Source organism: Acomys minous (assembly GCF_964271855.1).
Source record: "Acomys minous genome assembly, chromosome: 2".
Classification (NCBI taxonomy): Eukaryota; Metazoa; Chordata; class Mammalia; order Rodentia; family Muridae; genus Acomys; species Acomys minous.
The window spans coordinates 16,576,325-16,594,948 of record NC_140484.1 but is presented as its reverse complement, the minus strand read 5'-3'; the positions used below and the strand labels follow the sequence as shown (position 1 = coordinate 16,594,948).

Below are 18,624 nucleotides of genomic sequence, written 5' to 3'. Positions count from 1 at the left end.
CACCCGTAGGTGGGACCTCTGGAAGAGCAGCCAATGGCCTTAGTCATTAAACCATCTCTTCAGCCCCGCTTAACATTTTCTCATGGGAAAAGATAGGGACCGGATTTGGGCCTATATTATATTAGGGTCACATGTAACGTATGCAGCGCCATACTGTTCTGACTTGGCCAGTGTCTGCTTTTTTGTCCCCTCTCCCTTCTTCTAACCTTATCTCTGCCTCAGGCTCCCCAGGCCAGCCACCTCTGCACACCTTGCCCCTTTTGGCAAGGGATAAAAGCGGATGAGGAAACAAAGAGATCAGCCATCCAAATGCCTTTAAATCTACAGCTCTGGGCAACAGCCTACACAGTTGAGCCTGCTCCTGGACAGCCACTATATATATACACAAGACAGAGGACAGGCTTCAAATTCAGCAGCTGACTTCTTTCACTACTCCTTCACGCTCTGAAGCAGAACCCAGCTTCAGTGTTGGAAGTCCCGAATTCTACTGTGTGGTCTCCGCTCTGGTAAGTTCTGGGCATCTGAGAGCCAGTATACTTGCAGAAAGAGAAGGGGGCGTTCCTAAGTGTCAGTGTGTGTGTGGGGGGGGGCGGCTTAGGAAACATGAGGTCCCTAGTAAACTAGGGGCCAAGTGAACTCAGGCTCCCAGAAGGACCTTCCGTATGAACCAAATCACCTGAAATGGTCAGGGGGATGTTTGAGTTTGACAGGACAGATCAATATTTGATTCTACAGTTGACTTGTAAAGTACAAGAGGTAGCATATCAAGAAAATAGAATCAGAGGTAAAGCATTTCGTTGTGTGTTCTGGTCATTTTGAGACCAGCTGTCCACAACACTAACTTTCCAGTGTTTGTTTTGCTGTATAATTAGACTGTCTCTGCTTATGCCTGAAATACTTTAACAAAGTGTGTGTGTGTGTGTGTGTGTGTGTGTGTGTGTGTGTGTGTCCCAGCTCCAGCTTAGAGGGGCTTCAGGACCCCAGGAGTTCTTATTCTTAGGGAATGAGTGGGACAGCATTGGAGTGGACACCCCTGGACATGTTTGGGAGCCACATGAAGAAAACTAAGATGAGGGATACAGGCTCGTATCAGGAAGGTTCTGGAGCATAATTCTACTCTCCGTAGCCACATTTCTACCAAAATGTTCAACGTAGCACAATGTTGAGATTTTGAGTTAAAGAAAAGTTACTAGAAAGGATAAAACATTATTTATAAAATTGTTTTTGGGGGGATGGAGAGGTGGCTCAGAGGCTAAGAACACTGGCTGCTCTTCCAAAGGTCCTGAGTTCAATTCCCAGCAACCACATGGTGGCTCACAACCATCTGTAATGAGATCTGGTGCCCTCTTCTGGCAGCCTGGCTACATAGTAAATAAATAAATCTTTTTTTTTTTTTTAATTGTTTCTTGGACCAGAGAGATGCACAGCCATTACAGGATAGGCTCACAACCAAAAGTGTCAGAGTTGGGCTTCTAGAACCCACCCCTGCCTCTCCATCCATGAAAAGCATTTTTTTTCCTTACTTGCATTTACCTAATTAGGTAAATGCTAACATCTTTTTAAAGTTGTTCCTGGAAAGGACGGTTACCCATCTTCTAAGTTTGGTGTTGTGGCTGTTGTTTTGTCTTGTTTTGAGGAGGAGGTAGCCCTGCGACAGTGTCTGACTCTGTAGTTCAGGCTGGTCAGAGCTCGCTGCATACGCCATGCTGGCTGTGAGCTCACCTCTTCCAGCCTCTGGCTCCATAGTGCGGAGAATACAGGTGCACTCAACAACTCTAGGCTTACATTATTTTACGACAGATCTGGAAATTGTCCAAAAATATTGGTGCAGGACCCAGTGGCACTTATGTGAAATCCCAATACTCAGGAGCCTGGGACATTGAGATTCTGACATGCAGGTCAAGTAACACAAGGCCTCATCTAACACACATACACACACACACACACACACACACACACACACACACACATATACACCCCAATAAAACAATAATAGTTCCTTGAACCATATAAAACATAAGGCAAATACAGCCACTTCTTCTGCTTTCTACTCCCGTAACCAAGGCGTAGCGAGCAAATTATTCTCGCTGAGCAATCTGTTCTTAGTTGGATTCATAGGTCAAGGGGGCTTTGCCTTCAGCTGAGCCTACTTAACCTGGGCACTGAGGCAAGACCTGTGCTTGTACCCCATTCTTCCCTGACCTGCAAGGAGAGCATAGCTTCCATTACTCTCTCCTGACTTTCCACTCCCTCTTCTGACAGATTTCCACCTCCTCAATGACCACCACAACCACCACCATCACAAAGCCTCCCTCTGTGGGGCTAAAGAATGAAGGAGAGACATTAGAAAAGATTCTCCAACAATTGGGAGAAACCATCCGCCCCGAAATGAAGGAAGATATACATGACCCCAGCTACCAGGATGAGGAGGGGCCCCCGCCCAAGCTGGAGTACGTCTGGAGGAACATCATCCTTATGGCCCTGCTGCACCTGGGAGCCCTGTATGGGATCACACTGGTTCCCTCCTGCAAGGTCTACACCTGGCTCTTCGGTGAGCAGCTCCCCTTCCTTGCCTTGAGCCAGGGCTCTTGGTTTTTCCCTTTTCCTTAATGAAGTCCACTCTGACCCAGGTCAGTGGCCATGTTTTGAATAGGATTCTCTGTTCTTTTTCCCTTTGGCTCCTAAGGGGTTGGCTGGACTTGAGACAAGAGCCTAGTTGGATGAGAGAATGTCAGTTTTGGGAGGGCCTTAGCATGGATGCTAAGCCCATGTGCATGGTGGGTTGGAGGAATAGACTTTTCTGTGTGTGTTCCTTGCTTGCCTGTCTGCCCTATCCCTGCCTGCCACAAGAGAAGCAGGCCCTCCCTAGGTACTGGACCAGGGGCTTTCTGAACTTCACTTGGAGCCAGTCAGGGAACAATGCAAAGGAAGACTGTACAGGAGAAAACAGAAGACGGTTATCCAGTTAGCCACGCAACTCTTAGAACGTCACCTCCTGCCTAGACAAGGCTGGTTTGCCCTGGAGGAAAGTGACACAGTCTCCCAGCTCAAGGGCACAGGTGTGTGTGTGTGTGGCTGCTCTACACAGTGCAGGGCATCAGGGTGCAGCATACACTGGTCAAGATGCTCTTACAGAGAATCCAAGATGGCAGCGAGCAGTAGGGACCGTGTTTAGAAGCTCTAGTAAAAAAAAAAAAAAAAGATGCTCTTAGAATGCACAAGGTAGCAGAAGTGTCCCATGCCCCTTCTCCCATCCAGCCTGCCACTGCTCATCTCATCCCTTCCAGTGTTAGGGACAATGCATTAGTCTTCCCTGTCCCCAGCACACGGTTCTTTGGCGGCCATCATAAGCTGTACTGAGGGAGACAGTGCGTCCCTGGCCTGCCTTAGCTCTGGCCCTCAGGGATTCAGGGCCTGGGCTGATGGCATTGCTGCCCCTGGCTGTCACTTCCTGAAACCTGAACCTGGAAGAGCAAGCAGGGCCTGTGCAGATGCCTGAGCACTCGCTGCTCTGGCCAGCTCTCCTCAGGAAGACGCTGGGAGGTTGTCTAACGTTAGTGTCAGCTATGAGTTCTTTCCGGGCACTCTCTCTTGGAGGGTCAAAAAAATAAAAAATAAAAAGTCTAGTAGGACAGATGTTAGCTCCATCCACCTAGCTGATCTTAGGTCTCATGAGTGGTGAGATCTGGACTCTACTGCATCATCTAGGAAGCATTGCCTCAGGGAATGCAACTAGGAACGTTTCTTGCCTCATGACCATGTACCAGTGTGGCCTAAAGCACACTTTCAGGTTTGGGAAGATCTTGCTCTTCTCATCACATGGTACGACACTCCCACACACAGCTTATCTGTAGGTCACGGATCTCCAGATCTCCGTCCTGTTGAGGTAGCTGCGTGGCTCTCTTCTCCCTCTGAGAACCCCAAACTTGAGCTGCAGCATAAGAGACCCAGAGCATGGGTAGCATTCCCCTATAAACTGTGGACCCCCCCTCTCTTCCTCTTCCTCCTCCTCCTCCCTAGAAGCTGGGGGGCAGGGGAGCACGTGACTTCAAATAGTTTCTGCCCCTACTAGTTCCTGTCCAGCTTGGGCCCTCCTTGTAGGCGTCATTCAGTTCAATTCTGAGCTGGACAAAACTACCTGTGTTGGGGGGGGGGGGCTCAGTTGTCATTCAGGAAGTGCAATGACATCCTAAAGCCGAGGTTGTACTTGACCTCTTTTTGGTATCTTTCCACTAGCAATCTGTCATTTTTGCCTTCAGGAGGACATAGGGCCATTTGCACAACATGTGGGATCTTCCAGCCTTAAAGTTCCATAGCCTTTGAGGACCCGCTGTTTCCAGGTGTCCCTTAGAGTATATGGCCATTGCCAAAGTTGCTGTTGTTTTAAGCAAGGTCCCAGCTCTTATGCTAGTGCTACCAATCAGAGGAACAGATGGCTACACTCAGTTCCCATCACGGACTACGCAACCTCCTGACCTCTTTGAGGTCAGTGAAGTGGGACAATGCTGATGTCAAGAAGTATTGCTAGAGCCGTGGGCTACAGAAACCCTAGCTGCAGCCCACGGTTCCGCTTTGATCAGGCTCATGCTCCTAGAAGAACATAGCACGTACGTCACGCATCTCCTCAGCTGTGAAGTCATGTTAATAGAGCCCAAGCCATTTAAGGTATACAGTGAAAATAAGAATATCAATACACTTGCCGAAGCTCGGGCCTCTGCACGTATGCCTTTTATACAGGGCTGGCTGTCCCTGATATAGCCGGCCTTCTGTAGCTACAGTAATGATGTGCTATTGTGCTGGCTGCTAACTAGTCCCTGCTCTCCACTACATGTGTCTCTTCTGATTTGGCGGTGCTCAGGTTGATCTGGCTACTGTTCTGAGAACACCCATGTTTATGGGTCCTTAGTCCTATAGGACCCGTTGATGGCGGACTGAGTTCTCGAAGCGTCAGCAGGCAGAAGATAGGCGAGTGACAGAGACAAACCCAGAGGTGCTGTTTGAATCTGAGTGTATTTTTCAGACAAGCGAGCTAGGTTTTTATACACATTTTGAAACGGGGGTGTTTTTTTTCATGGTTACATGTTTTTTTCATACAATTCAAAATACAGGATGCAGAGTAATAATGTTGTCATCAACCTTGAGCAATCATTCATAAGTCATTAGATTGGTATCAGTGCATGTGCCCTCTTTATCAAAAGTCAGTGTTCTCTCATTATGCCAAACATCTGTGAGTCAAGACAGTTTTTTTTCCCCTTAGCTCTTCCGCCACTATCTGGAGCTTACTTAAACACTTTATTTGTAAGTCATAATATGAACTATGATTAATTCTTAGCCATGTTTTATTAACAAGTGGAATGGAACTTAGTGGTAAACTTGCCTGAATGACCCTTGGCTACATTTTCAAGTTAAGGGTCTCCTAGCAACACAGTTACATCTTGATAAGAAAGTAAAAACAGATGCAGAAAAAGAAACCAGTCAGGATGTTCCAAAACAATGAGAAAAAAGAAGAGCTGTAATCAGTTACTTCTACCAGGGACATCAGACCCATTTGCAGGAGGCTCTCCCTTGGGTAGGCGTCCTCGCCTCGAGTTCTGTAGTAACGTTTGTCACACAGACTCCACTGGAGGGGTCGTGACAGCCTTCAACATTCTGGAGAAAGTTAGCTCAAAGGACACAGAACCTGACATAATGCTTCCTAACCCTAACCTTGGCTTGTCCTGTTCCCTGACCTATGTCCTCAGTGCCTGGCCCTCCTTAGCCCATCTCCACTTCTAAGTGCAGAGTCTGTGAGGGGATGGTGTTCTACTCAAGTGATGAAAGTTTTTTTGGCCATAGAGGACAAGGCTTCCCTGGGACAGTTAGAAACCCTTCAACAGGACAGAGGCAAATAAGCTCCCAGGTCTTGAGCTGGTTACCGGGTGAGCCAAGGCACGGGCTTGCTTCCATTCCTCTCATGTCTTCTGTAAGCAGTTGTATCAGCAGATGCTCGTAAAGTTCTTCAGAAAGAGGATGGGCCTCCCTGCCCACTGATTACCACTTCAGCCAATCAGTGAAGGCATGACTCTCTCTCTCTGTTGAGAGGGCAGCCTGGTCTCCTCTCTGGCTGGTTCTCTTACCCATATGTCAAGACATGTGAATGTCCTGCCTGTATGCCCATATATTTGAATAGGCCCCATTTCTACTGCTTTGGTGCCTAAGGATCCTGCTTCTTCTATTCATAACCCTAGGATTCATGAGAACACAGATCCCCTTTCCAAGCCTTACAAAGACACAAGAGAGCATCAGAAAGGGTGTCCTAGCATTCTTACCAGATGAACTTGGCTGCTGGTGACCTCCACTGTCTTTTCCTGCAGTATATGTGTCATATGTATTTTCTGGCCTGGGCATCACAGCTGGGGCTCATCGCCTGTGTGGCTGCTGGTGACCTCCACTGTCTTTTCCTGCAGTGTATGTGTCATATGTATTTTCTGGCCTGGGCATCACAGCTGGGGCTCATCGCCTGTGTGCCTGCTGGTGACCTCCACTGTCTTTTCCTGCAGTGTATGTGTCATATATATTTTCTGGCCTGGGCATCACAGCTGGGGCTCATCGCCTGTGGAGCCACCGAAACTATAAAGCTCGGCTGCCACTGAAGATCTTCCTCATCCTCGCCAACACCATGGCCTTCCAGGTAAGAGTCCGGCTCTGCTCAGCTCTTGTGTATCACTTCTGCTGATACTCCAGGGCAGAGTAGAGGGACTGGAAGGCCTCAGAGGAGCCGGCAGGGCAGCCATCACCTCTCCCAGTCTTTTGTGTTCATCTCAAGTGCATGCTTAGTTCTGAGGTTGACAGACCAGGAGATAACTCAGAATCCCTGGGTAGGCAACAGCTCTCTGGTTACTACTGGGTCCTATGCTTGCACACAGGGTGCTTGAGATGGTCTTTTAGCATAAAAAGCCATCACACATTAGTCAGATACTGACCCTGGTTTCCTAGACCATCAATAAACATTAAACTTACACTCTGTGATGCCTCTCATAGGATCTCACCCCAATGGGAATGAAAACAAAGTGCTGCAGACCAAGGACTCTTGTTTCAGATGATAGGTGACTCTGAGCGGGCACTGTGCTAGCATTTGACAGAGATGAACTCATTAAGTTCTCCACGATGCCTTAAGAGATGGGTGCTGGTATTATCCCTCATTTTAGACGATGAAATTGCGTTAGCAAGTAGTTTCAGAGACCAGTGCTGGAATACTGCCTGGGGTTTCCATGCCCGCTAAATCTCTACTGAGGCTGTTTGAGACATAAGTTAATAACACAGAAGAAAGGGAATTAGGGAAGGGAGTTTCCGTGGGGATCAGGTTGTAGGCAGCAGATAGCTTGTCATGTGGAGTTCATTGTGCAATAAGAAGAAAATGGGAAGCAAAATTAATTTTCTTGTATGTAAGAGGCTCTCGACATCTTTATATAATCATCTCTGCCCCAGCAGTTTATACCCTGAGTTCTCCTGATCTCTTTGTAGGGAAGAAGGTGATGTTATTGGTGTATAATTAAAGGGTTAGAATGAGTCTCAAATAAGAAGCCCTTAGGAAATAGACCCAAGCTCATAAGTTGCATACTTACTGGTCTGGTTGAGCAACTCGTCGTTGTGAAGGTGTCAACACACAGCCTCCCACACGTGTATTCACGGGCGTGCCCTCCTGCCTCATATTCCCCGTGTTCCAGGGCCAGGCTTCCGTCAGGATCCTGCCCAACACTCCTTGTGTGAAAAGCTACTGTTCTTTGCTAATGAAAGTGAGAGCTGTGACTCACCCCCCTTCTCTCCACCACACAGTCTCAGGAAGCGACAGTGCTGTTGCTGAGTCTGAGACCATAAGTTGCTTTTCCACAAAAGCTTTGGGGGCAACTGTGCCGGAGAAGGAGCTCCCCCAGGCCCCCTTCATAGACAGAGTCCCAGGACTCGGAGTTTAGAGTGACAGTCCCAGGCCCTGGCAGACATCTAGGTCCTTGCAATCCCCCTGAGAGGGCATCTCTTCTCAGTCCTGGCCTCCTCCTTCCCGTCCTTCCAGAATGATGTGTACGAATGGGCCCGAGATCACCGCGCCCACCACAAGTTCTCAGAGACACACGCCGACCCTCACAACTCCCGGCGTGGCTTCTTCTTCTCTCACGTGGGTTGGCTGCTTGTGCGCAAACACCCGGCTGTCAAAGAGAAGGGTGGACAACTGGACATGTCTGACCTCAAAGCCGAGAAGCTGGTGATGCTCCAGCGGAGGTGCGTGGGATGGGGGTAGAGGATGAAAGGGAAATGTAGCCCAGGGCACCTTTTCTCTTTTAACTTATAAATTAAAGCTGAGAGCTTCCTGGGTTTGTATGTTTAAGACCATCATTTCAAACTCATTTTAAGGACTCATAGGCCCCAGGATACTTGACTGTTTTGTTCAGTTCTACGCCCTTTCGGAAATTTTCATGAATGCAATTAAGTGCAATTTCATCTAACGATCACTGGTCTAGCTAGGATAGGCAACGACATAAAAGTGAATATAGCTGAGTGTTTTCCTCAAGGAGTTTCTAGCCTGAGAATTAAGGGAAGGGTGAACTAATCATGATTACAGGGCAGAATAAGCAGAATATCGTCTGTCCCTAAAAGGTACAGAGAGAAGGAAGTTGCCTCATTGGAAATACAAGGGCAGGATATCATACACACACACACACACACACACACACACACACACACACACACACTCACTCACATACTTACACACACACACACTTATACACACAGGCACACACACACACTCACATACTTACACATACACTCATACACACACACAGGCACATACACATACTCATACACACACACACTCACATACTTACACACACACACACACACACACTCATCAGACACAATCGATTCCCTTGCCGAGGGAGGGTATCATGATCTGTATGAGAACAGAGTGGAACAGGGGCACAGAGACCTCCCGGAGGGCGAAGGGCACTCAGTGGACTTTCTGAAAGGAAAGCAGAGAAAAAGAGGTGGTGGGAGGAAACGGAACCAGGGCATGCTACCCTACCATCTGTGCCAATGACCTTGTCAGGGGAAGAAAAAAAAAAAAAAAAAGAGGGACTCAAAGGTGGATGGACAGGAGCCCAGTTTAAGGAACATAGTTTTGTGTGCCGTCTAAGAGAACAATGGATTTCTTGTCAGGAGAGAGGCAGCCCTATGCCTGATACACGCTGGCTTCCAGTGGCGTGCTCCAAGGAAAGCCTCATTTTAAAACGTATATAAGGCCATGTATTCAAAAGAGCATCCTCCCCAATCTCTCCTGACAGTTTCTGCCCTTGCCCTTTACCTATACTCACTCTGGCAGGTAGGAGGAAAAGCACAGGTACCCCATGGGAGTGGCCACTCCAGGTAGACGTGAGAGTCCTTGCTCCGTATTCAATGTGTGGTCTCTCCGTAGGTACTACATACCCGGCCTCCTGCTCATGTGTTTCATCCTGCCCACGCTGGTGCCCTGGTATTGCTGGAGGGAAACGTTTGTGAACAGCTTGTGCGTGAGCACCTTCCTGCGATACACCTTGACTCTCAACGCCACCTGGCTGGTGAACAGTGCCGCCCACCTCTACGGATATCGCCCCTACGACAAGAACATTGGCGCGCGAGAGAGTATACTAACTTCAGTGGGATCACTGGGTAAGCCAGCTCTCCATAGCGTGACCACATCCACTGGTATACTAGTTAGGATTTTTTTTTTTTCTACAAACCTAAACTAGCAGATAAGATTTGCCCGTTTTAAGTCAGGACTCACTCACTCTGTAACCCAGGCTGGCCTCCAAGTTGCAACAGCATAGCTGCCTCAGCCTCCAAAAAGCTAGAACTGCAGGTCTGAGCCTGCAATTGTGATTCATATGCGGCTCCTAAATTTGTTTTTAATGATCATTAGTGTCTCAGTTTTTCTATCTTAAAACTAGGGTTTATTAGCTGAGTACGAAGCCAGTCTGATGTACATAGCAAGTTCCAGGCCAGCCAGGGCTACATAGAGAGACCCTGTCTCAAAAGTGAACAACAAAAAGCTAAACCAATTAGATATTAAGAAAAGACACCTATACAAAAGTCAGGCAACAAGCCTGCTACAAAAAAAAAAAAGAAAAAGTGAAAAACATCAGATATCGAAACAGTCTGCAAATGACATTTGCGTTAGGGCCCTTTTTCGACAGGGTCCACTATACAGCCATGGCTGCCTTGACTTGCCAGATAGACCAAACTGGCTTCGAACTCACAGAGATGCAACCTCCCAAGAGCTGGGATTAAAGGTGTGGGCACTGCACCCAGCCTATATTAAGCCCTTTGAAGTTTTTCATTCTCCTGTTACCTCTGGGTTGACGTCATCTCATGTCGGTTAGGAAATGAGTGAATGGGCCAGCAGGATCAATAGGTTTGACAGTTAGCCCAGTGATTTGCGCTTACAACAGCAATTCTGGCTTAGTTCCCTCAGTTTCAAGCACACCATTTTGAAACCTTCCTGTCCTACTTTTCTAAGTCTAGTACCTTCTACCTCTGAACATGTGGCCTGAGATGCATTTTGTTTTGTAACCGGAAATGTGCTGAGCTGCAGCTCACGCCCTCCCACCCCCATGATTGGCTGTCCAGAGTGGCTGGTGGCCTGTTGCTTTGCTCCACCTTCTTATGTGTTCTGGCTTGGGAGGGTGTTGGGTGTTGGTGTGTTTTGTTTTGTTTTGTTTTGTTTTTTGTTTTTTTTTTTTTTTTTTGGCTTCTTGAGTTACCTCCTTCACTGTCATATGCTCATGTTACCTGAGAAAGTTCATCTCTGAAGACTTCTTTCTTTCTTTCTTTCTTTCTTTCTTTCTTTCTTTTCTTTCTTTCATTCCCCAGTTGCTACATATAACCTTTGCTTCATTCTGTTTTAAATCTAACACCCAGAGCCCTGAGTATAGACGTTACAATCCTCTGGCTTAGCCAGGTGGTCTCCTACTCATTTCAAAGTCCACATTGTGGACAGCCTGGCGTGCAGATAGGATGCACACCCACGAGGAGCCCTGGGTAGGAGCATACCTGGGTCAGAGATTCCTTTACTTTCTTGGTTCTCGGATCACTCTTAATCTAGCTGAGGATATTCAAGGTCCAAATCTCTTATTAGTTGTTCTTCATGCCAACTTGCTGAGGTCACTGTTGTGTTTGTAGGACTCTTATGATGCTTGGTTTTGAACTTTATTTAATTTGGGGTATTAAAAGCTCTATCTCCTTTCCAGCAACCATTTAACCCTGAGTAAGAGAAAGAAAAATAGTGGGGAAAGGGTGACAGACCCCTTTTCTTCTCCTGTCTGTTTAGGGTCCATAGAGTTCTTTAGGGGCAATACCAATGTCCATCAGCAACAAATGCAGCAGCCGTCTCTTCTGAGGCACAGCATTGTGTCTGCCACACCATCCATCTCTGGTCTCTCCAAACTACTACACACCACACACCACACACTACACACCACACACCACACACAACACACTACACACCACACACCACACACCACACACTACACACCACACACTACACACCACACACCACACACCACACACTACACACCACACACCGCACACCGCACACCACACACTACACACCACACACCACACACCACACACTACACACCACACACCACACACAACACACTACACACCACACACCACACACCATGCTTCCCCATACCCCACCCCCATTTATCTTCCTTGGAGTCCTAGGCCACGCCTCTCTGTGCCACAGGAGGCAGGCTGTTACCAGTGGCAAAGACCACACCCTGAATGAGACATTTATCAGTTGTGGAAAAACGAAAGCTCAAACTAAAATCCCGCACTTGGGATTGAAACAAAAACATATTTACATAACATAACTGAGTTTACAAAGAAACCAAAACTTCCATTACAGGAATCAATCAGACAGGAAAAGTTCTGCCAATGATCTGCAGGGTTTTTATTTCTCTGCCACAATAATTATCCTGAATTTAAAATGTATGTATTTTCCGTTCGGTCAAAGTGAATACTCATCCTAAGAGGTCTCAGAATATCAGCAGTGGGAAGGAATTGCCAGAGGCAGAGGCGGAGGCGGGTAGAGCTCTGAGTTTGAAGCCAGCCTGGTCTACAAAGTGAATCCAGAACAGCCAGGGCTCTGTTCTACAGAGAAACCCTGTCTGGAAAAACCAAAAGAAAAGAAGATATCTGCAAGAATTTTCAGAGTGGTTCTGATTTATCAGTAGCCCCCTTCACCCAAGATCAAAATGAAAACAGTGCCCTGTGAACTGCCAGCAGCTGAGGGAACCCTGGTCCTTGACCTGCTTTCCTTTGACTTTTGGCTGATGGTGCCTTTTCCCGCCCACATTCACAGGGAACACTGATACCACGAGAGTGAGCTTGTTCAACTTTGTAACAAGCATACGTACCCTCCCGTCCCCACCAGAACACATGCATACAGACACAGAGCTTGCTGGGGTCAGTACTTATGTTTGCTCTGGCTTTTTCCAAGGTGAAGTATTTTCCCAGCAGAATACTCTTCTGTTCAGTTATCACATGAGAAACATCTTTCCCTAAAACCTCCCATACCCTATCAGTAACTGAGATCACTCAGTACATTTAGGATACTCTGAGGATACGTGTTTTCTCTGGACAGAAGACACTGGAGTTATCTATACCAAGGTTCAAGGTACCATCTAGGTAAGGGGTGTCTGGTGGGACTTTCCGACCTGCCAGTGGAACACAGGGGCTTTTAAATATTTTAAATATTTAAAGCATTTTAGCTGCGCAGATTCCCAGACAGCTTCCTAGCTCAAGATAACTAAACCTGGCATTATGTCACTCCATGTGGCCAGCTCTACATCGCTGCTCCTGGTATTGTCCCTTTGTTCATTCCTGTGTCCCGCTGGCCTCCCTTCGCTTTCTTCTCCCAGAGACCTCTCATTCCCAGAAGTTCTGCCCTCCACTTCTGCCCAGCTATTGGCCATCAGCTCCTTATTACATTCTATAGGCAAGTGAGGAAAGACTAATGTTCAAAAAATAGGAGACCGGTGTTGGGCCATAGAATTAACAATACCAAGACCCGGCTGGTAGGCTAGCACTTAGCTCTCTGCTGGCTTAGCAACCAACAATCAAATATACAGAGACACACCTTCACACAATGCACCCCAACAGAGCTGTGCCAAGCTGAAGCAGCCAGCCAGCCACTGAATGTCCTAACACTCTCCTTGCTTCTGTTCCAGGCGAGGGCTTCCACAACTACCATCACGTCTTCCCCTATGACTACTCCACCAGTGAGTACCGCTGGCACATCAACCTCACAACGTTCTTCATCGACTGCATGGCTGCCCTCGGCCTGGCTTACGACCGGAAGAGAGTGTCCAAGGCCGCCGTCTTAGCCAGGATTAAAAGAACTGGAGATGGGAGCCACAAGAGTGGATGAGTTCCTGTTCCAAATGTCACCTGAGAAGTTTAACAACTATAGAGCAACACAACCAGGATGCTAAAGATGATCTTAAACTACTCATGTCCTGTACAGTACTCTTTTCTTTGTTTTCTTCTTTTTCTTCTTTTTCTTCTTCTTCTTCTTCTTCTTCTTCTTCTTCTTCTTCTTCTTCTTCTTCTTCTTCTTCTTCTTTTTAATTTTAAGACAGGGTTTCTCTGCATAACCTCCCTGGCTGTCAAGGAACTTATTCTGTAGACCAGGTTGGCCTTGAATTCAGAGATCTGCCTGCTTCTGCCTCCTGAATTCTGGGACCTTTGCATGCATCGCCACAGCCCAATTATGTACAGCACTCTTATAAAATGTTCAAGTATCAAAAGGCAATATGTTTCCTTTATGATACTAAACTGATACAGCTACCTTTTTATCCCGTTCCTTCTCTGTAGCTCTCAGGTTAATGGTGTCATGCATAAGTTCTTTTTTTGTCTGCCTTTGAAAGTTTAGCATCCTTTGGCTAGTCCAGTGGTGAAGTCTTTGACTGAGAAAACTCTTACTGAAGTTCCCTGTACTTCAGGGTAGGCAGCTTAATCTAGAGATACAACAAAGTCTGGGTAATGCATCTTGATTATCATGACCTCTTGTTGAAGTTATTTTTGTAAAACAGTGTTTCTCTTAGCTTCTTTCTTATCCTGGCTATCAGACAAATAATTGAGACCCTTTATAATACAAGGCTTCACAACACAATCTGAGCAGTTCAAGTCTGTTCTTAACTCTCTATACTTGCACTTTGTAGCTTTCCTGGGCTCCGGCTCCTTCCTTTTGATCTTCCTTGGACCTTACCCATGACTCAATGCCCTGGTTCCTCTCCTAACTCCTTCCCCGCCTGGCTGGCAGGAAGTCCAGCCTTATTCTCTCCCCTGCTCATGCAAGAGTATTGTAAAAAAAACAGTCTTTTAAGTCGATTATTATTATAGGCCATGACCTAGGTAACAAAGAAGGTAAAGGAATTCCAGGCTGTAAGGGACCCATTGGTTGAATTACTCTACCAACTGCTCTTAAATCTCATTATCATCCTCCATTTTCTTAATTTCTTTTTTTTTAACAACAAACAGGGGGGAATTCCACGGGCTGGTAGACTCTTCTATATGGTGAGCCTCCAGCTGCTCTTGTACCAGTTGTTCAAGTGCCTGCAGTTTTTCTTTTGTTATGGGCCACTGCTCTTGCCACCCAGATCTGTTTGATAACCATTTTAGGGCAAGGCTGTTGGTATGTCAGCAGTGGCCCCCTTTATACATTTGGAAACTCACTACCCGTGAAGTTCGGTGTTTGGACAATGGACACAGTTTGTGGTTGTTCTTGATTACACACGTCAATACCTTCCCCAGGAGCATCTACTATTTACCCCTAAGTCCATCATTGTCTCTCTCTGTGATTGCAGGAATATTAACTTGAGTACGCCATTGTTGTAAAAGGTCCCTTCCCCCATAAATGTATGGGCATATCAGCCACATAAGGTCTCACTTCCCTGTTTGCCCTGCTGGTTCCACACATTTACTCCATCGTAACTTTGTCTTATTTGAGATAATTTACCAATTCCTATAAACTGTGTATAAACCATCTGAAGTGGCCAATCTCTGGATTCCAAGACTTTTCAGAAAGGATCATGACATCAACCCTTCCACTTCAACCCCACTCATTTGTAGCACTCTTCTTCAATGGCCTCTCGGCTTCCCTTTCTTCCCCAGCCCCCTCCACATGCCAGGGCTCTGAACGCCTGGCACATGGAACAAGGTGGGGCGGCAAAAGCGGAGAACTCCCATTTTTAGTTACCAAATCTGAACACTTATTTTTCTCTCTTTATCAGTGGTGCTATTTGCTTCCCAAGTGCTCCCTTCTCCACCCATAAAACCGTCTGGTTGCACTGCCAACTCTGAAATCTTTTCCAGAACTACAGAATTTATTTAGTGACACTTGCGGCTTTCATATCTCATCGGTCTTTCTTCTCATCTTTTTAAAGATGGAATACAGGAAGACAAAGCAAAAACAGAAAATCCCTTCTGTGTGCAAGGCAGGAAAGGACCCTGCAGCAGAAGTTGCTATTTTGCTGACACCTTGAAACAGTGTCCTTTCACCTCCACAACCTGGATTCTCCTCTCTAGATGTTAAGGTACCCATTATGCCCAAGCAACGTTAGGTGCCACCTAAAGTCTTTGAGTCATAAAACTCTCGCTGAAGTTCCCTGCACTTCAAGGTAGGCAGCTTAACCTAGAGACACAACAAAGTCTGAGTAATGCTTTTTTGTTTTGTTTTGTTTTGTTTGTTTGTTTTCGTTTTTCAAGACAGGGTTAATCTGTGTAGCCTTCGCTGTCCTGGATTCACTCTGTAGACCAGGCTGGCCTCGAACTCACAGAGATCTGCTTGCCTCTGCCTCCCAAGTGCTGGGAATTAAAGGCATGCACCACCATGTCTGGCTTGGGTAATGCATCTTAATTGTCATGACTTCTGGTTTGCTAGACGGGAGAGGAAAATGCTGAGTAGGGACTCCATGTGCTATTGATAGTGTCAAAGCCAGGTCCCTTTATTAATTCAAACTGCTTCTTGGATTGATAAAAATCCAGGCTTCTGTCTGCCCTATCATGCCTGTTCTCCTGTATCCCTTGCTCTGAACCATCCCTTCCTGTAGAGCTGTCTTGGGGGCAGAGTAGGAAGCTTGAACTCTCCTTTATCTGCCTTCTGGCTCTGCTCCATCTTTCTCTGTTCTGTGTGTGAGTTCTGTTCCTGGACTCTGCTCCTTTCCCTGAACAGGAAGTGTGTACTTAGGGCATCGAGGGTCCGCATTCTGGCAGCCCTGCTCCTGTAGACACAACGCCATGGTGCTGTCCCTTGTCTTTAGCAGACAGAGCTGGGTCCCAGATCCTCTCCAGACCCATCTCTGCGGCTTCTAGCACCTTGACAACCCCAGACAAACTCGTGTCTGCCAAGGTGTTCTAGAGCTATTGCTAGCCCAGACAATTTCTCTGTCATAAGCCTTGACCACCAAATGCTGATGGTGTAGCTCTGAGCCAGCCCTGGAGCAGGCACCTGAAGGGTAAGAAGACCCACTGTGGCTTTGGGTGGCGCTCTGTTCTCTGCACACGTCTCTCCACAGGATAGTTGTTCTTTCTGAGGAAGACCACAGGGTTGAGACCGCCTGTCTCAGAAATGAGGGGGGAGGGGAAGGAAAGGCAAGCCACAGAATGAAAGAAAACATACACAAACTATGTATCTCATAGGGGATGAGGCCTCAGAATCTAAAAGGAACTCGCACACCTCAGAAATAAAAAGACAGACAGTCTCATTCTAAACTAGCAAGCGTGTTGGACCTCCCATTTCTGCAAAGCAGAAGCAGGAATAGCCAATAATTACACGAAAAGATGTTCTACATCAGTAGCCACCAAGGAAACACAGTGAGTTAGCATTCCATGCCCACTAGATGGCTGTAATTGTAATAATCAAACAAATAAAAAGCATTAAAAAATGTTGCTGAGGAGATGGAAAAATTGGAAACCATTGATAAGGGAAATCTAAGATGGCATATGTACTTTGAGAAACACACATACTCTTTGGTATCCCCAAGGGAATGCAAACATATGTCTACAAAAACCCTTACACATAAATGTTCTGAGGCCACAAAGTAAGACATAAAAGCCAGGATGTTGTATAATCCCTTTCATGTGAGATGTCCTGAGTACACAGCTGAGAGTTGCCATGGGCAACAGGAGAACAAAAGCTAGTGACTGTTAATAGGCATTGGTTTTTGTTTTTTGTTTTTTGGGGGTTTTCTTGTTTGTTTGTTTTTCAAGACAGGGTTTCTTTGGGTACGCTTGGCTGTCCTGGACTCACTTTGTAGACCAGGCTGGCCTCGGACTCACAGCAATCCGGCTGCCTCTGCCTCCCGAGTGTTGGGATTAAAGGTGTGCGCCATCACCACCGGGCTAGTAGGCATTGTTTTATGGGGACTGATGAAACTGTTCAAAAGTTAAATCACTGTGTTAGTTGTGCAGCTTAATGACAAAGCCTGTGAGAAAAAAATGTCTTGTATTTTTTATTGTTACCAAAGTTTATACTTGAAACCCAAACCCAAATAAAGTAATAAGGTGTTGGTTAAGTTCAAGTTTTTTTGTTTGTTTGTTTTTTGAGACAGGGTTTTTCTGGCTGTCCTAAAACTCATTGTAGATCAATCAAGCTGGCCTCAAACTCAGAGATCTGCCTGCCTCTGCTTCCCGAGTGCTGGTATTAAAGGCATGCACCACCACCGCCTGGCAAATTCAAGTTTTTTTTTTTTTTATCAAGAGAAGCATGCTATATTTTCATCATTCCAAAGATGAAGTTCTTCAGTCTCAGGCTTTACAGCAAAATCACACGAGAAAAGCAAGCCTTGCTGCACCCAATTACAGCACTGGAAAGAGACCCAGATTCCACCTTCAACCGAGGCTAAAAGGCCTATGCCACTGCAAACACACAAAGCCAACTCCCTCAGGAGCAAGGGATTCACACTCCAAGTCCACTACATGAAAGATGCCATCATGTCACGCACCATGGCATTTCTTTGGCTGGATGCGGCAGGCCGGAGGGAGTGTCATCTGACTGAACCAGTAGCAAGTGCTCTGCCTGCCTGACCCGATCACTCACTAACTGAGGAAATGCCTTACGTTTATCTGCCTACAGCTTGAGTTTAGGAATGCATTTTCTCAGCTGACGTTCCCTTCTCTCAGATGACTTTAGCTTGTGGCAAGTTGACATAAACCTAGCCAGCACACCCAGTTCTATCTGAAGGCACGGCTGGGCGGCACGGCCCTCCTCCTAGGCTAGCAAGGGCTGAACGTGTGTTCAGTACACAAGATTCAGTAACAGCCCATCTTAACATCCAACCACACCTGATTTTAAAGACTTCCCTAAAACCACAGAAGCTAGCCCGCCATCGCTCTCTAATTTTTCCTACCATATTTTAACCTCCTGTACAGTTCTGAACTCCTCAAATGCATCTTAATCTACTGGAAACGCCTCTTTGTGCCTATGGCCAGTACTCAGTGACGTGAGGCAGCAATCTCATGTCTTCTTTACATTATGTTTCCATGACAAACCAGGAAGTGCCAGGGTCCTATTCTCTTCTGTTTCTAAATGCTGATTTTTTTTTCAAGACA

General features: G+C 46.6%; 1 protein-coding gene across 1 annotated transcript; it reads left to right on the top strand.

Annotated features, from left to right (window-relative positions):
- Nucleotides 1-350: 350 nt before the first annotated feature.
- Nucleotides 351-17,594, top strand: LOC311587076 (stearoyl-CoA desaturase 2-like). The gene is made up of 6 exons (XM_084763535.1): nucleotides 351-506; nucleotides 2,263-2,551; nucleotides 6,540-6,670; nucleotides 8,051-8,256; nucleotides 9,446-9,678; nucleotides 13,242-17,594. Exons 2-6 carry the CDS (start codon nucleotides 2,278-2,280, stop codon nucleotides 13,439-13,441), a joined length of 1,044 nt encoding a protein of 347 aa, XP_084619661.1. The 5' UTR covers nucleotides 351-506; nucleotides 2,263-2,277; the 3' UTR covers nucleotides 13,442-17,594.
- Nucleotides 17,595-18,624: the final 1,030 nt, after the last annotated feature.